The 26,043-nt window shown below is 40.8% G+C and overlaps 1 protein-coding gene across 3 annotated transcripts in view; it reads left to right on the forward strand.

Annotated features, from left to right (window-relative positions):
- LOC136885683 (uncharacterized) overlaps positions 1–26,043 on the forward strand; it is a 59,113-nt gene that overhangs the window by 15,180 nt on the left and 17,890 nt on the right. For all 3 annotated transcript variants that reach the window (XM_067158387.2, XM_068230247.1, XM_068230246.1), the window contains exons 2-5: positions 3,810–4,036; positions 7,288–7,452; positions 7,803–7,925; positions 18,163–18,379. In XM_067158387.2, the coding sequence (XP_067014488.2) occupies positions 3,810–4,036; positions 7,288–7,452; positions 7,803–7,925; positions 18,163–18,355 (708 nt within the window). In that variant the 3' untranslated portion in view covers positions 18,356–18,379. The remainder of the gene's footprint in view (positions 1–3,809; positions 4,037–7,287; positions 7,453–7,802; positions 7,926–18,162; positions 18,380–26,043) is intronic.

Consider the following 26,043-nt stretch of genomic DNA (forward strand, 5'->3'; position numbering starts at 1 on the left):
TGAGGCTCTTGTCATTCCTAAATCACTTGGCAACGTCACCTTTAAAGCATCAACTGGGTGGCTGGAGAGTTTCAAAACAAGACACAATATCGTATGGAATGAAGTCTGTGGCGAGTCCAAAGACGTGGATGGAAATGTAGTAGCAGAGTGGAAATCGAAGCTGCAAAATTTAATTTCTGGCTTTGAACCTAAAGACATTTTCAACACCGATGAAACAGGATTGTTTTTTCAAGCCTTGCCTTCAAAGTCACCTGCGCTTCATGGGGAAAAGTGTGGTGGGGGTAAAATGACGAAAGAAAGACTTACAGTACTGTGTTGCAGTAATGTGGAGGAGGAACTGTAAAAGTCCCTGGTAATCAGGAAATCAGCAAAACCAAAGGGTTTTTAAAAACTTGGACTTGTGCAAGCTTCTGGTGACTTGGAGCAGCAATGGGAAAGCCTGGATGACCTGTGCTCTAATGGGAGAATGGCTGAACGAATTAAACTGTAGAATGAAGAAGGAAAATCACAAAGTTATTCTTTTTCTCGACAATGCCACTTGTCACCCACAATGTCAAGCTAGCCTGGTTTACCTAACACAACCAGCGTTGTTCAACCTATGGACCAAGGAGTGGTTTACACCTTAAATCTCAGTACAGGCATTTATTTGATGCAGTCACTGATCAAGAATGTTGACACAGCTGACAACACCTACACCTGTGCATGCTCAGTTTCCATACTGGATCAGTTTAGCTATGAAGCGGGATTTGCAGAAAATGATGACGTCGGCACACATGAGGAAGTGACTGAAAATGCTGCATTTATATCTACGCTGAGCCAACAACAGAATTTTGCACGTAATGTAGACGAATACATTCGCAGCAACGACCAGCTTGCTACTCGCTACAGTTTCCAGTCTGCTGTACAGCTTCTGAAGATCCGCCGTACAGAGAATGAAGAAGATAATAATCCGAGGGACAAAGACCAGGAAGAGGAGGAGGATGTCAGGAAAAAATACACACTTGTGAGCAAGTGTGTCAGGGACATTATGAAATTTCCTGTCAAGTCGAATTCACCGCGATTTCTTGAGCTACTGTACAGCGCTAAAGACTGCATTGAGAAAGACATGGCATCAAGGAAGGTAAAACAGGTTTCTTTGTTACACATGTGGAAGAAGGAATAATTTGACAAATACAGTATTGTGTGTAATGCTGTAGTTTGTCTATTAAACGTGTGGAATAAGGCAGAAATTGTCCAGTTTTCATTGAGTACGGTACATACTGAACTGGTGAGTGTGTTATAGTGCAGGCCTATGCGAGAGTAATGAAGACCTACTGTACATCAAGATATTGTGTTACTGAGATTTGCATCACCAAAACTAGACTAATGAATCAGGGGTAAGTAATTTGTGAATCTTATTGTATAATTTTGTTCAAACTGGAAACTTGTCTAATTCGGAATAGAAACTCAAACCCTTGCGATTCCGCTTTGAGCAAGTTTTACTGTATTTAAGATATTTCAAAACATATTAAGCTTATAAAGTTTAATTACAGTACTCTATGGTAGGCCTATTACAAGTTATTTAAATGAGAATAATAATAAACATACCAATGTGATTGTCTGCCCTGATATGAAATATGAGATCCAGTTCATGGTCCAACAGGTGTATTTTCACTTCACAATTGTCATTTATTCACTGAAATAACCCACAGATTCTGTCATTAAACTGATTGAAACTATAATTCCACTGTTGGCAGCACTGAGGATGTTCTTCCATGGTTTCCTATTTTCACACCAAGCAAATGCTGGGGCTGTACCTTAAGGCCATGGTAGCTTCCTTCCAACTCCTAGCCCTTTCCTATCCCAATGTCGCCACAAGACCTATCTGTGTCGGAGCAACGTACAGTTAATTTAAAAAAATAATTTTAAATTTTTTAAAAATTTCCTAGTGACTTTTTCAAGGTGAATTCAATCCCTCATAAATATGTCTATAGCAAATGACTTGTCTTAGCTGTTGAGCATATTCCATGCTTGCGATTGTGAGAAACTGGAAGCAACTTTAAGAGCGTGTTCACTTTACTGTAGTTACATAAATGAGTTCAGTACAAAGTTACGCTGGGATAATGACAACTTCCACTGACATCTCTGTCACTTAATAGCCGATAGATATTAAGCGAGCAACCTTTTTATTCACTCTTGCAGAATCAATGTTATTTTTTACAAATATCGCTCCATAAAAGGCACTGTTGATAAATAGGTTTGTAGCAATGTAAACTGTAAATCGACTGCTTCATGATCTGCGATTCTGCGCCTCTTCCTCATGCCTGTTTCAAATTGAAAAAAAAAAAAAGTTTTTTTGCTACTGTTCAATTGTACCCGTCAGAAAACAGTGAGCAGACTTTGAGACACATGTATGTTGGGTACTCAGTTGATCCTCCACAGCTCTGCCAACAGCTGTCATAAAGAGCCTAGGCGCCACTGAAGAGGCGTATTAAGGAAATGAGGAGTGAGGTAGTTTCCCTTTGCTTTCCTCACCGAGCAAGAAGTTGCTATTGCATATCAGTCTGCCAAGCCCACTGAAATGCATATACCAACCGACCCTATGAGCGATATTTTCAGACCATTCATAACAGGGACTGGCTGCATAAGGAATGGTATTACTAGCATCGCTCATACCTCGGTCACTTTCATATTGTCAAAACCATGGATGAGACTGAGACATGTCAATGAAAGTAACAAACTTATTTTAGCCCATACCAGAAGACATAGTGCACTGTAAACACTACGTCTCGCCAGCAAGGGCGCATACATGAACAAAACTGGAAGCTGTAACCAGATCCTATTTTTTCATTGGACCAGTCACTGACTCAGACAACATCCTATGGCCTCGAGTCCTGTGTGGAGGCCTTTTAACTTGACGTCCTCTTGGCTGCCAGTCAAGCAATAACGGACCGGATGGCAGAGAGAGTGTGTTGCTTGATAATTGTCGCATATCTTCTTGTACCCCATCTTAAATATAGGTATTGTTACTCCAGTCATTTGGTACAAATTTTTCTTTCCGAATACATCTACGTAGCCTATACAGAAATTGTAAACCAATGGGTCCTGCTGCTTTTCCTACTATCATTCGTTTGACGGCAGTTTCCACCTCTTCTGTTATGATTTCACTTGTCGGCAGCCCTGAAAATGGTTTTCTATGGTTTCCCATTTTTACACCAGGCAAATGCTATACCTTCAGGTCACGACCACTTCCTTCCCAATCCTATCCCTTTCCCATCCTTATGTTGCTCAAAACCTTCAATTGTTAGCAGGTCGTTAAAACACTAGTGAAAAAAAACCCACACCTAACTTGTGGATTCTGTCTTGTCACACTCCACCTCTACCATCTCGCCTACGCCCCTTCTTTCATTCAGCAGTTCATCGAAGTAATCCTTCCATCTTTTCCTTATCTCCTCTGGTTTTGTTTTTCTTGCACCTTTTTTTTCCCTTTCACCTGCTTTGTGTAGATTCCTTCTTACAAGTCATTACAGCATCCTTTTACCGGTATACTCATCCTCTTCCAAACATACATGGAGTACAAACTTTTGAAAATTACCAAATGTTTTCAAACTTTACCGTGTTTTTATCATTACCGTCAACTTTACATTCATTCAACATTTACGTGGCAGAAAGCTCTGCAGACTGTGTTGGCATGTAGGTGGTTGACTTTGTACCTGTTGGCATTATGTGTTATGTTTCACTGTTATAAGGTAAATAAATGAAACAAAATCTTCTCGTGACATTGCAAACATTTTTAAATGAGCTGAGTGTTTTAACTTTTTTAAATACAGATGAGTGACGATCCCACAAAAATGAAGGAGGAGGATGAAGAGGAGAATGAAGAAATGGAGGATGAGCAGGAAGAAGAAGATGAAGATGAAGGTGGTGGGCAGCAGCAGGCTGACTTTAGGTGTCAGTTGTTCGTGAGGTTCCCGTGCTTACTTCCTCCCAAAGAAGAGATCAAAGCTCTGCATCCCGACATTATCAAGGTGTTTCAAAAGAAGCAGAGGAAACCAAAGTAAGGCTCAGCTCTCATTATTTCGAGGGGTCAGAACCAGAGATGTTTCTCCAAAATTGTTATTTTTCTGTTTATAAACGTATCTGCTAATTGACTAGGTTGTGTACCTCTAAGTGAACTATTAAGCAATTTTTCCATGTCTCACCTTTTCGAAGAAAGTTATTTATGCAATTCGTGTATAAAGTGGATTTTTTTTTTAGCAAGAGGGTGAAGAATTTAGCATTAGGCATCAGCCAAGTGCTTAAACTAGATGAGTGCAAAAGTTCAAGCCTCACTAGTTGCATACAGTAGGTACATACTTTTATATATTACCGTAACAAAAATATTAAATCTATGGAAATAAATATATAAAAAATATATACAGTATCTAACAGACCGCCAGCAAAAATTAGTTCCTGAACTCCTGGTCCTACATTATTTATGGTACGAATTGATCTGCAAATATTTTTGGCTTTGTGTTGATAAACAACTTATGAAAAAGAACCATTGAAATGTCAAATGAAGTTTCTGAGTTATAGTTTTTTTGAAACATTTTGAGAACCTCTAAAAATACCCTACTTTAGGGTATAAAGGCCACCCTGTTCAAAGACTACAGCAGGCATTATGGTTACTTAATTTTTTTTCTAAATCCCTATCCATTTATTATTATTAGAAAAGCGCACGAATGTGCATTACATAGGTTATTGACCAAAATCCCTATCCAATAAGAGTGTATATTTCCGTAAAAGCCAAAAGATGAAAGTATCACATGGTCATTTTAACGATACTCCCCAGTTTGGATGGTGACTTCAGCTTCAAAGGTAAAATGGCATTTGGCAATAATTCTCAATCTGTAACATGTTTTGACCCCTGCAATCTGTTGAGCGCGAGACGTTCAAGTTCAGTGACGGTAGCTCATTTCTAAATACGGTGTTAGGTTTTATTAAATAAATGCAAAAAAAAAAAATAAAAAATAAAAAATAAAAAAAAAAAAAAAAAAAAAACCATTCTCAGAGGAAAAACCTGCCTCTATGATACTTTTCATCTTTCGGCTTTTATGCCTGCTGTGATTTAGCGAACAGGATGGTCTTTTCACCCAAAAGTGGGGTATTTTTATACGTTCTCGAAATGTTTGAAAAATTATAACGCTTAAACTTCATTCGATATTTCAACGGTTGTTTTTCATAAATTATGTATTAACACAAATAAGCCACGAAATATTTTGCAGACCAATTCATACAATAAATGTAGGACCAGGAGTTCATTAACTGGTTTTTGCTGGTGGTCTTAAACTTTTGTCAGATACTGTAATGTTATGTGCAACACATTATAATTGTTGGTATTTCTTTGTCATGGTAAGAATGTAGCGTACTCTTTGATATGTTTCATAATTCTGTGGCTTTTGGAGCGCATGGAGAACATTTTGAACTTTTCTGCTAGGCAGAAGTTACAGTAGCTCAGTTTAATAAATCAAGAGTTGTTAGCTATGACAGCAATGACATTTACAGTAAGATACAAAAGTTGAAAACTAGAAAATTAGCTGGAATTGATAAGGTTGAGGGGAATATACTAAAGACCATGGGTTGGGATATAGTACCATATCTGAAGTAATTATTTGATTATTGTTTGCATGAACGAGCTATACCAAATGAATGGACAGTTGCTATAGTAGCCCCTGTGTATAAAGGAAAGGGTGATAGACATAAAGCTGGCCAGTAAGTTTGACATGCATTGCATGTATGCTTTGGAAAAGCATTCTTTCTGATTATATTAGACATGTTTGCGAAATTAATAACTGGTTTTATAGAAGGCAGTTTGGGTTTAGGAAAGGTTATTCCACTGAAGCTCAGTTTGCAGGATTTCAGCAAGATATAGCAGATATCCTGGATTCAGGAGGTCAATTGTATTGTATCGTGATTGACCTGTCTAAGGCATTTGATAGGGTAGATCATGGGAGACTACTGCCAAAAATGAGTGCAGTTGGACTTGACAAAAAAGTGACTGAGTGGGTTGCTATATTTCTAGAAAATAGATCTCAGAGAATTAGAGTAGGCGAAGCTTTATCTGACCCTGTGATAATTCCTCAAGGCAGTATTATTGGACCTTTATGTTTTCTTATATATATAAATGATATGAGTAAAGGAGTGGAATCAGAGGTAATGCTTTTTGCGGATGATGTTATTCTGTATATAGTAATAACTGCAACTGCAACTGCAAAATGACCTCGATAATGTTGTGAGATGGATGGATGCTGTTGATAAACGGGGTTAAAAGTCAGGTTGTGAGTTTCACAAATAGGAAAAGTCCTCTCAGTTTTAATTACTGTGTTGATGGGGTGAAAGTTCCCTTTTGGGGATCATTGTAAATACCTAGGTATTAATATAAGGAAAGATCTTCATTGGGGTAATCACATAAATATGATTGTAAATAAAGGGTACAGATCTCTGCACATGGTTATGAGAGTATTTAGGGGTTGTAGTAAGGATGTAAAGGAGAGGGCATATAAGTCTGGTAAGACCCCAACTAGAGTATGGTTCCAGTTTATGGGACCCTCACCAGGATTACTTGATTCAAGAACGGAAAAAATCCAAAGAAAAGCAGCTCGATTTGTTCTGGGCGATTTCTGACAAAAGAGTAGCGTTACAAAATTGTTACCAAGTTTGGGCTGGGAAGACTTGGGAGAAAGGAGACGAGCTGCTAGACTAAGTGGTATGTTCCGAGCTGTCAGTGGAGAGATGGAGTGGGAGAACATCAGTAAATGAATAAGTTTGAGAGGTGTCTTTAAAAGTAGGAAAGATCACAATATGAAGATAAAGTTGGAATTCAAGAGGACAAATTGGGGCAAATATTTGTTTATAGGAAGGGAAGTTTGGGATTGGAATAACTTACCAAGAGTGATGTTCAATAAATTTCCAATTTCTTTGCAATAATTTAAGAAAAGCCTAGGAAAACAACAGATACGGAATCTGCCACCTGGGTGACTGCCCTAAATGCAGATCAGTAGTGATGATTTGATTTGAAGATCGATATCTCCTGTTATTCATAATCCTGTGGGAAAATGTAACGCAGTGTTTCACGAGGTCATCAATATCATTTAAGAATGTGAAAACAGAATATTGATGTCTTTAATGGATTAGAAATTATTTTGGTGTAACAATCCAGGTGGTGAAAACCCTGTGTACTTTCTTTGTGAGAATGTATTTTACATGGTTTCCTTTCTTTCAGAGTTACTTTCTTAAATTAATGAGCTACATGTGTGGTCTTTATTGCAGGTTCTGTCATTTGTTATTCTCAACTCCAGAGAAGGCTCGGAAGGCAAAGGAGGAGCTCTCCAGCACCCCATATAAAAACATGGGCCATTTGAATGTACAGTTCAAGGATGACCCCAACCGCCGTAGTCGTAACAGTTGCACTCGTGGGGACGAGAAAAAGAAGTGGTATGTCTTCTTTCAGTGAACCATAAGTTAAGGAAAAGTCTGAATGCAACTGGACAGGATATCGTATTCTTAGGGCCTCTGTTGTACACTGTAATATAGAGGTTCTGCTATTGAGACAAAATTGTCTTCTTTACTCCGATTCATACATCACAGTAGATTTATTTTTATTTATCATATGGCAATCCACAGCACAGTCCTATTCACAAGTCTCTTCCACTCTCCTGTATTCATGAATATCTTGTTCTTAATATGCATCAATTCAAGCAGTTCTGCATTTATGCAGTCTGCAAAGTTCTGACAGGTTGTTGATCTAGATATTACTGTGTGTACATTGATTGTTGTTCTTTCAGGTTGGTCATCTATGGAATACCTCCAACAGAGCCTGATGCAAATGTTAGGGAGGAATTACAGCGATTTGGCTGCACTCATGTACACGTTTATCGCAGGGACGTCAACAATGTGTTTAAGAAAGGGTGAGTAAACTTTGGCAACCTGGATTATCATATTGGTGTTCTTGCCATGAGGGGAAAACTGATCTTTTCAAATCCTACAGTGACAATCGCTTACCACCGCTCCAATGGGATGATTGTCAGGTTTTTTTAGCCATGAACTGTGTCTGCAGCAACCAAACCCAGAATCCTTCATAGCCACATATCATCCTGATTCCCACAAATTCGGTCACTTGTTAAAACAAGCATTCATTCTTCTTTTAGCCTTACCCCATACCCATGACCATCTTCCGAAAACCCCTACAGTTCGATTCAATGATCCGCCAAACTCAAAAATACACTCATGTTCATAAAAACCAGGACACCTTGAAAGACTTGAGATAGGAAGTTCATATTCACAGGACATGTGCAATTAGTATGTTCTGAAGAAATGATTAGCATTTGAACCATGTCGGCCCTCAGGTTCAAGGTCCACATCAATATCTCTGCGCACCATCACCAACTGGTAAAATGTGCCTGCGGCTCTCTTCGTCGTAAACCAAAGGTAATGGATCAGTGTGACTTGAGCAGACATGCAGGATGCCTCACAGACGTATGCAAGGACTGTACCATCAAATGAGTGAGTTTGAAAGAGGGCACATCATTGGCATGAGAGAATGTTGATATAGATGTTGATTCCCATAGGGAATCTGAAATATTTGTCCTGAATGAGCAAATTTATAATACCAATATAAATGGTCCGTTATTGGACATTATAAATTTTCCAGCTAGCTCATTCTTGGTTGCCAGCGTTTCGCCCTCGTGTGCTAGGGTGGGCTCATCAGTTGGTACCTAGCACACCTACCAATACGCTGGCTAGTGCATACCGTGGAGGCCACTGCGTAGGCTAACTGGAGCCACCGGCAGTGCCAATGCACTAAGAGACTTTGTCTCATCACTAAAAATTGATGCCTGCTTGGCCATCAGATGATATAGATGTTGATTCCCATAGGGAATCTGAAATATTTGTCCTGAATGAGCAAATTTATAATACCAATATAAATGGTCCGTTATTGGACATTATAAATTTTCCAGCTAGCTCATTCTTGGTTGCCAGCGTTTCGCCCTCGTGTGCTAGGGTGGGCTCATCAGTTGGTACCTAGCACACCTACCAATACGCTGGCTAGTGCATACCGTGGAGGCCACTGCGTAGGCTAACTGGAGCCACCGGCAGTGCCAATGCACTAAGAGACTTTGTCTCATCACTAAAAATTGATGCCTGCTTAGCCATCAGATGATATAGATGTTGATTCCCATAGGAAATCTGAAATATTTGTCCTGAATGAGCAAATTTATAATACCAATATAAATGGTCCGTTATTGGACATTATAAATTTTCCAGCTAGCTCATTCTTGGTTGCCAGCGTTTCGCCCTCGTGTGCTAGAGTGGGCTCATCAGTTGGTACCTAGCACACCTACCAATACGCTGGCTAGTGCATACCGTGGAGGCCACTGCGTAGGCTAACTGGAGCCACCGGCAGTGCCAATGCACTAAGAGACTTTGTCTCATCACTAAAAATTGATGCCTGCTTGGCCATCAGATGATATAGATGTTAATGCACTAAGAGACTTTGTCTCATCACTAAAAATTGATGCCTGCTTGGCCATCAGATGATATAGATGATATAGATGTTGGATCAACATCTATATCATCTGATGGCCAAGCAGGCATCAATTTTTAGTGATGAGACAAAGTCTCTTAGTGCATTGGCACTGCCGGTGGCTCCAGTTAGCCTACGCAGTGGCCTCCACGGTATGCACTAGCCAGCGTATTGGTAGGTGTGCTAGGTACCAACTGATGAGCCCACCCTAGCACACGAGGGCGAAACGCTGGCAACCAAGAATGAGCTAGCTGGAAAATTTATAATGTCCAATAACGGACCATTTATATTGGTATTATGAGAGAATGTGATGCATCCTTCCGGAAAATGCTGCTCGTGTGGGACGAAGTGTGTTGGCTGTGCAATGGGTGTGTACAGAATGCTTCACAGAAGTCCATAGAACACAACGAGATAGTGTGGTCGTGCCACCCAGACCACCCCACGAGAAGATCGACACCTCATCTGAATGGAAGATAGGGAAACTTAAAAGGGTCCACCTTTTCAATACAAAAATGTTATAGTTTATTTACAACATATATTTACACTTGGAACTAGTTTCGACGCTGTTTGGCGTCATCTTCAGCCAAAATGTGGGAAATAGGCTAGCATGTAGACATTTATATTACACAATGACATTGCAGGACAGATCTGCGTCCTCGGTTCTAGCACAACAGTGTAACACATCGTACACTATCAGGAGTGACAGTCCGTTGTCGTTTATTACGGTCTGGGGTACCGGCGCATCGTCCACTTCTCCGCCTACGTTTGATTGATGTGCATAAACATGATAGACTGCAATGGTGTATGAAATGACGTCACTGGGCACAGGAATGGCAGCAGATAGTGTTTTCGGACGAATCCATGTTCTGTTTGTTTGAAAATGATGGCCGCATTTTAGTTCGCCACAGAGGGAGAGGCATTAGATTGACTGCATTCGTACAAGACATACAGCGCCAACACAAGGCCTTATGGTGTGGGGTGCTATTGGGTACAACCACAAATCACAGTTGGTGCGTGTCCAGGGCACTGTGACCAGTTTGACCTACGTGAATGACATCCTGCAACCCGTAGCCATACCCTTTCTGCTCAACACCCCAGATACCATATTTCAGCAGGACAATGTGCGACCACATGTTGCTGCACGAACACGTTCCTTCTTGTTGTCACAGGATGTCAGGCTGTTGCCCTGGCCCGCCCTATCACCGGACTTGTCACCAATCAAAAATGTGAGATATGGTGAAATGACGTGTGCAGTGCTGTGACCCAATGCCAACCACCAAAGATGAACTGTGGAACCAGGTGAATGCAACATGGATTGGCTATACCGCAGGACGCCATTCGCGTCTTATAAGCGTCAATGCCATCACGCATGGAACAAGTAATCAGTGTCCATGGAGGACCCAGTGCGTACTAGGCAGCCGAACACGTTCTGAACCTAGGTGACTGAAATGCTAATCATTTCTGCAGAACATACTAATGAATATCTCCTGTCTGTTTTATTATGAACGTGAGTGTATTTTCACTTGCTGTGAACCACACTAAGTTTCACCACCTAGCCACTTCAATGTGTCATGGCATAGCGTCCGCTAGTTGCGTGAATTGCCTTTAAGCATCAAGTCTTTTCAAATGAACACTGTAAGTTGCATGAGCCGCTTATAGCTGTAAAACCTTTCTGCCATCTATTGAGTAATGATTGTACTTCTTGCTGATCATGGAATTCAGGTGGGGGGAGGGAAATTGACTTCGGTATCTTCACCTGTCTTATCTACAGCACACTGCTCTTGCATCTACCAGGCAATGCTACAGTAGTACTGGAGGCAAAACAAATCAAAGGATTTAGCAAAATTATATTGCATTAATGTTGTTAGATTCAGAAAACAGTGCTTCTGATAGTGAGAGTTATTTTAGTGATCCGAGTGGTGGCAGTGATGCAGGTGACATTATGGACATTCAAATATACTGGATAGAGATTGAAAGAGCGCGCGAAAGGTCCGTATTTACTGCCGATGCTGGTAGAAAAAGAATTTTCAAGCATTTCCTTTTGATGAACCAGCAGAACTCATAGTGCAGGAGAGAGAAGGAGAGTGTGTATTTGACACTCTGGGTTACTTTGCCCTAGTGAAAAAAAATGTACATATTTGAGGAGGGAAAAATTACCTAAATAAGTTACTTGGCAGGTGAAAAATAAATACTCTGTTAAAGGGTTAACACAACTGTTGCATCACCAAGTCGTGTGAAGGTCCTGTCAGATTTGACCTGGCAAATTCATGCTGATCAAGTACTGCTTCTGGTTCTCTAATCAATACTTGCACTCTTTAAACTTACAGGTGCTATTCCATAATTAAATACATAAATGTGATTAAACGTTTCAATGATCCATAATGAGTAATAAATTGAAACTCATGTACAAGGTGCAGTTATATGTCACATAATGTTCTGTACAGTCTTCTAATGATTTTTAACACAAAATGTGTTACCTGTGTTTGTATTCAACCCTTGTCCTGTTTCTCTATGAGGTCTTGTATAAAGTGAGCTGAATCTTCATAGTGAGTTTGTATGACCGGTTGCCCTTCCTGACGTCAGTCTCAAGAGAGGAGTTAGGCCTTCCGCACACGGAGTTTCACGATTGTGATAAGCTGGTGACAGCTTGTAGCTCAGTCCACACTTCTCTTGTTAGAGAAGGAGGACCTGTCAACAGACCTTCGTGCGGGCAAGGAGGCAAAGCGGAGGATACACGTCACAGGCTACGTGCAGTGCAAGCCACGAGCTTGAAGCGACATATCCTCTCCGTTTGATTATCGTGTTCCGGGTCAAGCATTACGTCAGGCTCCATAGAACCTCTTTTCATCGAAGAAGTTGAGAAGAGGGACGCAGTAACTTGGAATTAGATGTGTTCAGTTCTTTTGCTGCTATGAATAGCCTACGATGTACATTCGGTTCTACGTAGGGGTGAACCCAGTATTATCTTGATTTCCTTCTCCCCCGTTGTAGTACAGTGTAAGGAAAGTAGAAAACTATGAGCCGATTGCAGAAACGGTATTTGGATGTTGTTTATGGTTAAACAATGCCTGAGTATGGGTGCTGCATTGCAAAGACGTTATTTATGACTTAGACACTCACTAAAACCAATGTTCAACCAGCCATGTTTATACACTGCCGAGAACACTGTTTCAGCTCAAATTTGAGGAGTGAATCGCAATAAAGAGGTTATATACCATGAATCTTATGACACAAGGGACAGTCCTGTAACTGTCAGCTTGACTACAATTGCTGACAACCATATGTATTATTATATTTGGGATAATGTCCCTGGAATGATAGGTCACTTCGATTACATCCATATCGCCCAATCGTCAGAGGGCTATCTTGTAAATCATCTGGCAGGGATTCAGTTTTTACATTTACTGCCAGTTAAGCACACATAATAGCGACAAAAAAGAAAAGTTTGTGTGTGTGTGTGGGGTTTTTTTGCTGGTAATTGTTGTGATAATACAGTTAAGTTTTTGGTACATTAAATTAAGGTTTTCAAATGTCCACCTATTCAAGACAATAATATTTTATTGTGAGTCAATCACATGTCATCTGTAATATGCCATTATCAGCCCTAGATGCAAATTAAACCATTCCATATACGTGCCTAAAGCATCCTAAAACACGTTATAAAACACATTACTAGCAACTACAATGATGCATGAAATGAGTTCAAATTATGGTACAATTGAAATGCTGCGGTATAAAATTTATAAAATTTTTTATAATTCCGTTGTAAAGTTATTATGTAATGTCCAGCCTGTGTATGTCCAGTTTAAGTGAAATCTATACTATTTTTATGTTGTCTATATGAGTTGGCACTTGTTCTCTTGAATTAGGTGGTTCCAAACAAGTTTAATTGGTCATACGAGGATCGTAGTATGACTTGAGATTGAGATTCCCCACTTCAGTTTGAACCTTGAGTAGCATGTTGAAGTATGTGCTGGACTGACAGAAGGAACCGGAGAGTAATTTAATGTAATCCCACTTCAATACGGAACACAATGCAATTTATAATTATTAGCAAGTTTTTCGTAGCTATGAGATAGGAAAAGGCAAGGACTGGGAAGGAAGAGCTGTGGCAATAGTAACAGCCCCAGTATTTGCCTGCTGAAGAAATGCGACTGTGCATTTCGAATGTATGATCTCTAGATTGCAAGCGACATCTACATGGCTCATACAACTGACTTGGTTACACAGTACTATAGTTTCATCTTCCCTTCGCAGAAGCTATTTAAATTACACTCACCGTAACAACACTATGATCAAAGCTATACTTCCTCATACGATGGGGTGAGATTTTATTTCCACCGAAAGCAAGTCATGCTTATGCTTAGCCATATTTGGGTAATGTGTAGCAAAGAGAATAAGTGACGTGTAGGACGATAGTTGACTAACGTTTGGCGCACGCACCGAGGAATTTCATTGGTTGTGAGAAGCAGAGAGTTGCAAAGAAGATACTTCTTTTTCCATTTTCGAACCCATATTGAAACTTTAAACGACGTGTAGATAAACTCCGGCTGAACATTGTTTGTGCAGTAGAAGATTGTGCTTGATGTTGTCTAAGGCTTAAAACTAGTCATCATTTCTGCAATCAAAACTCGATGCACTGGACATGATCTAGAATTTGGAACAACACTGAAGTAGGTACGCAAATTACAACATATGGATATTCACAAATTGCCTGAACTCTTCCCAGGTTATGTCATGCCTGTAGCTTGCATGAAGCTCCACATGTGGATGGCCTTAATGATGACGAATGATATAGGATAATAGGAAGGGAGAAGGTGAAACCAGACGCCGGCACGTAGCCTACTCCTGTCTAATAGCACCAAGGGATCTGCTCAGTGCTTAACGTTCCCATCCGACGGACGAATCACCATCAGCAGTCATATGCCCTCACTTCATACGAACACTGCAGTGTCTCAAATGTTGAGGCGCTGGCCTTCTGACCCCAACCTGTTAGGTTCGATCCTGTCTTTGTCTGATGATATTTGAAGGTGCTCAAATGCGTCAGCCTTGTGTGGGTATATTTACTGGTATATAAAAATCTCGTGCGGGAGAAAATTCCGGCACCCCGCCCCTCAAAAAAGTCGTAAAAACCAATAAAATGAATTAATTATTGTAATTGAATCCAGGCTTTTGGCATGCAGTCTGGTGATCAGAAATTGTATACCACCAGGGGCCTGTTCCACGAACAAACTTTGCAACTTTTCACTTTGCACTTTTCAGTTCAGATTTTGTTCCACGATGACTTTTCAGATTTAGCTTGCAAAATGAAAAGTTAGGAATCTTTTCACTTTTCAAGCCTCTTATGTTCCTCCATTGGTACAGAAATGCAAAGTGCAAAGAAATGAAGTGAAAAGTTTTCAGAAATCTTGCAAAGAGATGATTCCCTTTTCATCTGTTAATTAAGAAGTATTTACACGAGTGTCTTGGTGTAAAATTTGGTTTAGTGATATAAACACGTCACAACGAGAGCTTTTGTTAGCATCAAGTGAGGACAGTGATGAAAAATCCAACAAGAGAACGTGCAAAGACAGGATTAATATTCATAACCTCACTTTGACGGAATTTTGCGAGTGATTTCGTATTACCCCAACACAGGCTGACTATATTCTTGAAATGATCGGCAGTTTATTGAAACATAAAACAAAAGGAGTCAATCCCTTTCCAAAAAAGAACAAATTCTTATATGCTTACATTGATAAGTAAATGGTGCCCCGCTGCTCAGTGTAGCAGCAATGCATGGGACATCAGTCAGTTATTTGCAGAACTGTTACCAAAGTCATAGCTGTTATAGTAAATGTAATAATTCCTAACATACCACGGTGACCTCATAATCCACGTAATATAGCGACAGGATTTCTAATGAAGGGTGAATTTCCCTCTGTGTGTGGATGTGTTGACGGTACATTGATGCTGTCATCATTTGAGAGGTTATTTTTAAAGTTGCCAAAAAGGATGTCCCGTTTCTCCTTGACAACTTCCAGTATGGCCAGCTTCTTGTAATTACCTTTCTTTCCCACGATAAAAACTTTAAAACTAACAGTACCCCAATTATACCGTCAAGTTCGTAGCGAAAAATAAAGCATTAAAATCATAGAGTACTGGTATTAGGCCTATACAGTTTACCCATGGAATAAACTTGATTGGATCACTCATTCGCAAAGACTTTTGCAAAGAAATTGAAAAGTACACCCTAGATCATGGTGGAACAGAAGGACTTTGCACTTTGCAAGAATTGAAAAGTGAAAAGTGCAAAGTTGAAAAGTTGCAAAGTTCGTTCGTGGAACAGGCCCCATCATAAGAGGCGACTAAAAGGGGCCTCAGGGGCTCTGAACTTTGGAGCGTAGGTTGGCAACCACGGGGCCCTCAGCTGAGTCCTAGCATTGCTTCCACTTACTTGTGCCAGGCTCCTCACTTTCATCTATCCTATCCGACCTCACTTGGTCAACCCTTGTTCTTTTCCGACCCCGATGCTATTAGGTTTGCGAGGGCAAGGGAGTCTTTCATTTTCATGCCCTTCGTGGCCCTTGTGGTATATCGCTCATTTTTCTTACTACATCAGAACCTATAGCAAGTTTCATGTGGTACGCTGCTACATTGTCTTCCTGAGTGTTTCCCTCGTTTAATGTACTGTACTGTGTAGAGCAGTAGAAAATGAGTTCTAACGTGAAAATAAAGCGTTACCGGACCCATATCTTCTTCTATGTGTGAGGAATGTGTCCGCCTGTGGGTGGGTATCCCCTGTCTGTTGTAAGAGGCGGCTAAAAGGGGCCAAGGGGCTCTGAACTTCGGAGCGTGGGTTGGCGACCACGCGGCTCTTAGCTGTGTCCTGGCATTGCTTCCACTTACTTGTACCAGGCTCTTCACTTTCATCTATCCTATCCGACCTTGTTTGGTGAACTCTTGTTCTTTTCTGACCCCAACAGTGTTAGGCCTAGGGAGTCTCATTTTCACGCCCTTCATGGCCCTTGTCATTCTTTGGCTGATACCTTCATTGTTCGAAGTGTTGGATCCTTCCATTTCTTCTCTCTGATTAATATTACATAGAGGATGGTTGCCCAGTTGTACTTCCTCTTAAAACAATCACCACCACCACCACTGTGAGGGATGTGTTCTGAAAGTTTGGCCGTACCTTACTGTTTCACTCTTTGTATAAGCTCCTGTTATTTTTCTCACTTGAGCTACACTTCAAAAATATGATAAATTATTTATTTCATAAAAATTGAGAACTTCAAGTGCTTGTGGCTAAGTTTTCTTGCCTGTGGTCTAAGGATAGCAAGGCTGCTTCTTACCTGGAGGACCCGGGTGAAATTATTGGCCAGATCAGCAATGTTTATCTGGGTCTGAGGGCTGCTTTGAGGTCCACTCAGCTTACCTGAGAACAGTTGAGTTGGGATAAATGCCTCGGAGTACAGAGCTGAGAATAATGGCCGAGAGGATTTGCTTCGCCTTGTAATCTGCAGCGGTCATTCGGTACTCCAAGGCCCATTAGGGTTGTAGCGTCGTGGGCTTTGGTTAGCTCCATGCACATGGTGAAATTGTCCAACAGTAAAGAAATCTGAGACTGATTTTAGGATCGAATGAGTCGTTTACCAAAACAGCATTTGAATGATGTGAAAATGAGATAGCCTCATCTTAGCCTTCTACCGTTCACATCCATATGGAGAATTTCTGCCAGTGTATGCACCTTTCACCAGCTGTGAGCTTGCACTAGTCCTCAATATGTTTTCCCATTTTCACAGTTAACTACGAAGGGAGTTCAATATATAATGCAACACATGCTTTTTTTTAAAACCAGGTTGGTTTTATTGAGGATTCAAATACACCATGTTATTCCACAGTCCTTTTGCTACAGTATCCTATTTTTTAACATAATCTTCGTTCAGTGCTACGGCCTTACACCACTGTAATGTGAGGGCCTGCATACCTGCTTGGTGCCACTCGACTTGTCGATGTTGGAGCATATGTCGTGCTGCGTCGATAAATTCCCCATCATCCACGTAGTGCTTCCCACGGAATGCACCCTTATTGGGCCAAAGAAGGCACGAGATCCCGGCTGTAGGGTGGATGAGAAGAGGAGTCCAGATCAGACAGGTTAGCTTGACCTTGTTGTGATGATGAAACACGCTTCGTCCTATGACTCATCGTGCTTTTGTCTACTGCCAGGTCCCCGTAGGAATTCTGCAAATGCCTATGAATATCTGTGATGCCCTGGTTTTCCGCCAAAAGAACCTCTATAACTGTTCTCTGTTTGGTACGCATCTCTGTTACAGATGCCATTTTAAAGGCTAGTTATAGTGCTGCCACCTGTCGGAAATTAATGAAACTCTACAAGATGAAGCAGGAATATTCAAAGATGTCCCAAAGAAAATTCCAATTTTTTAAAACCGAAATCGGCCGAGAAATAAAATGTGTTGTGTTGCATTATATATCGAACACCGCTTGTAATACTCTATGTAACTCAGTTGGATATTTCTCTTAATTCCTTTTTCTATTAACACTTTCATTTTGCTCATTTTGATGTGCCGTACACTAAATAAAATGTCTTCCCATGTAGGCTGTAGAATCTTGTTGTGTTTCAGGTCAGCCAAGTTGATATTTAACACAGTGATGGATTCAGAAGCGTTTATCAACAATAAGGAGCTTCATAAGTACAAAGGGTCTCCTATAGAAGTGAAATACTTGAAGACGGGCCCTTCGAAGGGAGAGAGGAAGAATCAGCGAAGGAGGGAGAGAAGGAAGGAATATGAGAAGAGATTAAAGAACTCTTTTTGAAGATTTTCATATTTATTATGTATTGTAAGTATAGACTGATAAAATGGAGCTGATTTTTTTATAAAATCATTTTAAAACACTGCAGTTTTGGAACTTCATTTTGTGATAGTGAGGCCAGCACACGTGACATTGTATTCATTCCACTAGCAGAGTGTACTTGATGTTGGACAGCTGTGGAAGTTTCCTGCAGAACCATTGGATTTGCACAAAAAATGTGTTTTTGTAGACTCACCATTTGAATTTTTTGCAAATAAAACACTTGCAAGTTCAGTAAATGGCTGTCATTTTGAAATGGTTTATAAGAATAAACTGTGTTTCAACTGGATGTCTGTGTCATATCCATACCAAATAAAAATTTCTTGCAAAATTGTCCAGTTCTTTTGGTTGATGGAGTAAGAATTCAAGAAAACTTTCATTTAAAGCTATTCTGTGATTCAGTGCAAAAATTTTACAAAATAAAGGTCAATAGAAATAAAACATGCTCATTGGCTGAATGGACAGCACAGTGGTATTTGGTTCAGAGGACCTTAGTAAGGAGGATACAAGAGATAATTAAGAATGGTTTGGGAAATCAGATGATTGGACACTAACTATCATCTGTCCCACAGAAGTCACATTTGCATATCCCTGCTGGGTATTGTGTACAAAATACTCTGAACTGGTACAGTCTGGCTCTGTGGCTAAATGGTTAGCGTGCTTGTCTTTGGCCCCAGGGGTCCCGGGTTCGATTCCCGGCAGGGTCGGGAATTTTAACCATCATCGGTTAATTTCTCTGGCACGGGGGCTGGGTGTATGTGTTGTCTTCATCATTTCATCCTCATCATGACACGCAGGTCGCCTACGGGGGTCAAATCTAAAGACCTGCACCTGGTGAGCCGAACATGTCCTCGGACACTCCCGGCACTAAAAGCCATACGCCATTTCATTTGTACTGGTACAACTGAGAGAGTGGAGGGAAGTATCAGCCTGGTCTACCTCAGTACGTATGATACTACTGACACATCTGTTCATAGTCTAGCTGCGTGGTTGAACGGTTAGCCTGACTTGAAAGACCTGGCCTTTCCAGATGCCACATGTTGCTACTATTATTATCACTGTGATCTCCGCAGAGCATACAGGGGAAGAAGCGTGATGGGTGAATGGCTGGATAAAGCATGAACCAGAGTTTAATTTTGGCAGCCAGTATTCGGGAGATAGTAGGTTCGAACCCCACTGTCGGCAGCCCTGAATATGGTTTTCTGTGGTTTCCCATTTTCACAGGAGGCAAATGCTAGGGCTGTACCTTAATTAAGGCCACGGCCGCTTCCTTCCCATTCCTAGCCCTTTCCTATCCCATCGTCACCATAAGACCTATCTGTGTCGGTGCGACGTAAAGCAACTAGCAAAAAAAAATTATGGCAGCAGTATCTACTTTTCAACCCAGAACAACAAAGATTTGACAAGAGGGAAAACTTGACAATAGATATAGGGAAGTTAGTAAATTTACAATATGGGGAGAAGGGACTCCAATTTCGTATAAGTTAGTCAGAGAAGCTTAGACCAGTAGGTTTTATAATTTTACAGAGTTATGGATATATGCTAGCCGTTACATAGCAGAGGGAAAATAGATATTTACAAAATTCGACAGGGAGCCAAAGCTTCTGAACACTCTTGCCTCTCCAGCTCCACTTAAGATCTGCTTGCAGACAGCACAAACATATGGACAGCATATTTATAATAATCAAATAAAGCAAACGCAAAATAAATATAATACAATATTCAGATGCAATGTTCAGAATTTTTAAGCCTGAAATTATCTCAGACAGTCACTTTTTATCTGTAATTGTGCATTGTGTGGAACTTCTCAAAGCACTCACCAGGATGTAATCCAGGCTTTCTTCTACGAGTATTGCAGAAAAACACTGTCTCATGCCCGCCCCCTTCACTTTATGGTCACTGCAAACTGCACAGTCTTTAGCTCTCCTCTGTGGATGAGAATTAATGAAGTTGGGACGACGACCCGCAAATAGATTCTGGTCTGAATATTTTGAATGTATACACTGGCATACCAGTTAGTCTCGTGCATAATTTCCAACAATAACTCGTCAGTCATGAATAACTGAAAAAAGTCAAGTTCACTCTTATGTTTAGTCCCTTGCGCTGGCTTATAACCTGACGTACCTGTGAATGGGGTTCTTTTGAAGTCCAAGTTCGTGCCACGGTATTCCCTCCAGCCATCAGTAGAGGTACCAGCACTGCCATTTAGCATACTTTTCTCATTATCGGGATCTTCATTATTCAACTCACCAACACAATCTAGTTCTGCAATATCTTCATCACCAGTTAAATGAAAATCACTCTCAACATCACTTTCATCTAAAACCCTGGCTATTTCCTTCTCGTGCTGCTCAAACGACGCCATGTTGCTAAACAACGTCCGTTTACAAAATCGCATGGTCTTCAAAGAATGCCCACGAGTAGTTTTTCATTCTCTAATCTAATAAAATAAAGCACATTAGATACAAAAGCGTATCATGTTGGCAAAATCTTTTTTTTTTTAAATCTTCCATTGTAATTTGGTTACCGGTATACTGTTTATAGTCAAGAGTATGGAAATCTTGTACCGCGTAAATTAGGCCTACGTCGACTTTTAAAGGTTATGTTGAACTCGAGAATATGTTTTCGAAAGTATCAATCCTCAAGTTCTTGAATGCATTATATTTAGTTCTGCCCGTCAATAATCACAATCAAATTGAAAGAGAAAAAATATCATTCACATTCCAGGGTGTAATAGGGACGGACACACACACACACACACACACACACACACACACACACACACACACACACTCTCTCTCTCTCTCTCTCTCTCTCTCTCTCTCTCTCCCCCCCCTTGCTTTGACTTGAACTGTGAGCAGTTTTTGTGACGGTGCCAAACACAGTTTTTATATTGTGTTTTCAGAGGACCTTGGCTATTTGATCTGTGCTATTGTGGATGAAAGGAAGTTGGGTAGTTCCCTTCACGTCTTTATTTTGTGAGTTTTGCGTAGTCACCCCTCTCGGATGCAGGGCTCTGTGAATCTGTACATTGTTGTAACCATTACCCTTTAACATGACTGAGTGTGTCCATGTCCTCGTGGATATTTGATGGCTCACAGATTTGTTTTGCCCTCGTGGTGAGAATGATCTGTTTTTGTACTGGATCGTGGTGAGAATCTGCATGGAGGAGATGATTTGTGTGGGTAGGTTTAGGATGGACAGTATGTCCTAAGGAGCCGTCCAGTTTCTTACTAGAACATCCAAGAAAGAAAGGCAATTGCCAGTCCACCACGGGCACAGCTGCTGGAAACAAGACCATTACGGAACCGAGGGAACATCGTGCTATTGAGCTCGATACTTGGTATAAAATAGCTACAATCCATACTGATACGAGGGTGGCCCAGAAAATAATGCACCACAATTTTTTTCTCAGCCCCCAACAGTGGTACGAATGCAAAACTTCAGATACAAATTCTTTGAAATTTTCAGAGTGGGCGCACAAAGTTTCCGTTTCTTTTGACAGATAGCGTACTTGCAGCAATGGTTCAACATGGTGTCTGTAAGTGATGTACGTTATAAGCAGTGTGTTGTCATTGAATTTCTCACTGCGGAGCAGAAATGGATGGAAACATTCCCAAACGTTTATGTGCAGTTTATGGAGCATCACCAGTCAACAGAAGTACGGTTATTCGCTGGGCACAGAGTGCAAGGCCATCTGAAAGCGGTTCAGCATAGCTCCAAGATTTGCTGTGGTCGGGGAAGCCACCCATGGCTGTCACACCTGACAAGATGATGTGCTCATTTGCGAGGACCGACGCAGAAGGACTCGACAGTTGGCACGGGAGCTGTCAGTCAGCAAAGGAAGTGTGAGTGTAATCATCAGTGCTCTTGATTACGCGTACAATCACGATGGGTTCCAGGCCATCTTACAGAGGAACACAAAACTCGCAGAAAAAAAGCATTTCTTCTGAGTTGCTGCAATGTTTTGAAATTGAGGGGGAAGCCTCCTTGTCCTGGATTGTGACAGGTTATGAAACCTTTTGAGCCCGAAACAGAACGGCAATCGATGGAATGGTGCCATGCTGCCAACTCACCACAGAAGAAAATATTCAGAGCAACTGCTTCCGCTGGCTAAGGTCATGATAACTGTGTTTTGGGACTGTGATGGTGTCATACTCATTGATGTGATGCCGAGAGGCAGCACCATTAATTCTGAAGCATATGTGAACACATTAACCAAACTCAAGAAGTGCTTCCAGTGACTTGGACATCATAACAACCCGGGTGATTGTTTACTTAAACACGATAACGCACGCCCTCACACAAGTTTGAGGACGTTGGAACACATCACAAAACAGGGTTCGACAATGTTACCCCATCCACCCTATAGCCCTGACCTAGCTCCCTCAGACTTTCACTTGTTTGGGGCATTGAAGAATACCATTTGTGGGGGACATTTTGAGGATGACGAAGAGGTGATTCACGTAGTGAAGAAATGGCTTCATGAAGAAAACAAGGAGTGGTACTGCCAGGGCATACACGCTCTTGTGTCTTGCTGGAGGAAGACCGTAGAACGGGAAGGAGGTTACGTGGAAAAATAGGGAGTGTAGAAGAAACATTATTCTTTCTTGTATAAAGTTTTGTGTTCAATAAATAACACTGTCCTGCGATGGTTTCATTGCTGCCATCCTGTATTGCTTTTTAGGATGACTTCTGCATCCTGAATCAAGATCCGATGTTAAATTTTCCCCATCGCATTACATTTTTTCAAAAACCCTATATTACATTTATTTCATCACATGCACTAATGCACTTCTTACGTTGTTGGGAAGAGTGTTGCTTTAACTTAGATTTCTCACATCCGGGAGATAGTGGGTTCGAACCCCAATGTCGGCAGCCCTGAAGATGGTTTTCCGTGGTTTCCCATTTTCACACCAGGCAAATGCTGGGACTGTACCTTAATTAAGGCCACGGCCGCTTCCTTCCCATTCCTAGGCCTTTCCTGTCCCATTGTTGCCATAAGACCTATCTGTGTCGGTGTGACGTAAAAAAAAAAAAAAAAGATTTTCATATTATTTTATTAATTCAACGTCCTTAACCCATCTTGTAGTCCTGTATTATCACTCAGAGTGTAGAGCCGGCAACTATGTTCAACATAGCCGGCAACACGCGGTTTTGGCTAAGTGGCGTCATTCTCTCGTGCTTCGTCCGTGGCAGTCTGAGTTGTGTTTTGCTTGCTAGTGAAAAGAGATTTTTGTCTTCATAAGCGTTCTATATGTGAGTGACTGTGTTAATATTTTTATTGAACTTACATCTATCAACATGCCACGACGTGGCTGCAAGAACAATCCAGATCCAATCTGCTATGCATACGGAAGTTTCGTGCCTATGAGACAGCGGCGAAATATAACAGAGATTTAGAGAAAAGCCTATTATGCCTACTTTGGCTTGAAACTTTGGGACCAAGACAAGTCGTGGGCACCACATAAGGCTTGTAGAACCTATGTAGAGCAATTACAGCAATGGGTGAACAGTAAGCGAACTCCGTTGCCATTCGGTATTCCAATAGTGTGGCAAGAACCCGCAGACCACAGTACTCACTGCTACTTCTGTTCTGTGAATGTGAAGGGGTTTAACAGCAGCAACAAAGGTAACATTGTGTATCCAAGCAGTATTCGATCTGCAATTATACCCGTTCCTCATGGCCCTGATATATCAGTACCACAGTGTCCAGAACATTTACAGGATTGTCCCTCTTCTGAATCTGACACAGAAATCGCGGACACTAACTCTCACTGTGATTTCTCCCCTGAATGTGTTGAAAAAGAACTGAGACTGTTCGAGCAAAGCGCATTAAATGACTTGGTTCGAGATCTTGGCCTTACAAAGGAATCTGCCAAGTTACTCGGGTCTAGACTTCGTGAAAGGAACATGTTGGCACCAGGGACGACGTTCTATTGGTACAGACATTGTGAACAAGAATTTACACCCTTCTTTTCTGAAGAGGGAGCCTTGGTTTATTGCAGCAACATTCCGGAGGTTATCTTAAAACTAGGAGCACCACAGTATGGGTCTATTGACTGGAGACTTTTCATCGACGCCTCTATGCATACTTTGAAGAACATCTATCTTCACCATGAAAACAAACTTACATCCATTCCCGTTGCTCATTCAGTTATTATACGAGAAACATCTGGAAATCTCGAAATGCTGTTGTGTAAACTGAAGTACCAGGAACACAAGTGGCAAGTGTGTGGTGATTTCAAAGTGATAGGTATTCTATTAGATTTACAAGGAGGTTACACAAAGCACCCCTGCTTTCTGTATGAGTGGGATAGTCAAGCAAGTTTACATCACTGGACTCAAGAGAATGGCCACGTAGACAATGGATTGTAGGGTCGAAAAACATAAAACAAGAAACTCTTGTTCACAAGAGCAAAATACTGTTACCTCCGCTTCATATCACACTAGGGCTTATGAAGCAATTTGTTAAGGCCCTAAACAATGAAGGTGAATGCTTTCAGTACCTGTGCCATAGATTCCTAGGCATCAGTAATTCCAAAATCAAGGAAGGTATTTTTACAGGTCCAGATATCAGAAAACTTCTCTCTGATGCTAATTTTAAAGACATTATGTGCGCTGCAGAGAGATCGGCATGGACAGTATTCTGGAATGTGGTTTAAAACTTTCTCGCATACACAACGGATTCAGACTACAAACAAATGGTGGATAGATTGCTTGTTTCTTTCCAAGATTTAGGCTGCAAAATGAGCTTGAAAGTGCACATGTTACATTCACATCTGAACTCCTTCCCTGAGAACCTATGAATGCTGAGCGAAGAGCAAGGAGAAAGATTCTGTCAGGATCTACAGGAAATGGAATGCAGATAACGAGGGAAATGGAACAAAAACATGCTGGCAGATTACTGCTGGTTACTAAAGAGAGAAGGTCCAACTACTCCTCACACACGAAAAGCAAGGCGAAGACATTTCTTATACTAAGGTAGGACATTATAAAGTTGAAACCGTAAACTTACCATTCTCAGTACGTTATGAGGCTTAATGCTTGGTAGGTAAATTTTGGTCCATTTGGCTGTGTTTTTCTACAGATCTGTTAACACAATACACTACATATCTTTATATTATGTTCATAAGTATACCAGAGTAAGATAGGAGTGTTCAGATGGGTGAAAATAATAAGAAAGAAGCGTTCTTTACATGTGATAATAGTAATCTTGCATGTGCACATGCTGCATATATATCAAATTTTCATTTTGAATTTGCACAAAAACCTGATGTGATAGGGGAAAACTGACTTCAGTTCCAGAATCAACATGCCCAAAATATAAAAGATCACTATGCAAACTTCATGCAATGATCGGAAAGTTTGAATTCGCAGGTCAGTGTAATTGTTGAAGAAAAAAATGTGCTGCATTAGTTTCTGGGCTATCCTCGTAATTCCCTGAAACCGATAATAACTCTCAACTTCACCATCGGAGATCAAACTTGAGAAGATGGTCTGTCAGGTTAACTACTAAAACTACAACTGCAAATTGGAAGTTTTATAGCATCACACCAAATATTAACTCTGAACAAACAGTACCAATGCTCATCTAGTGCAACAGCAAGACAGTCCAGTTCACCTATCATTAGAATAGGTACTTTATGGAC

Source organism: Anabrus simplex, chromosome 14 (assembly GCF_040414725.1).
Source record: "Anabrus simplex isolate iqAnaSimp1 chromosome 14, ASM4041472v1, whole genome shotgun sequence".
NCBI classification, from domain to species: domain Eukaryota; kingdom Metazoa; phylum Arthropoda; class Insecta; order Orthoptera; family Tettigoniidae; genus Anabrus; species Anabrus simplex.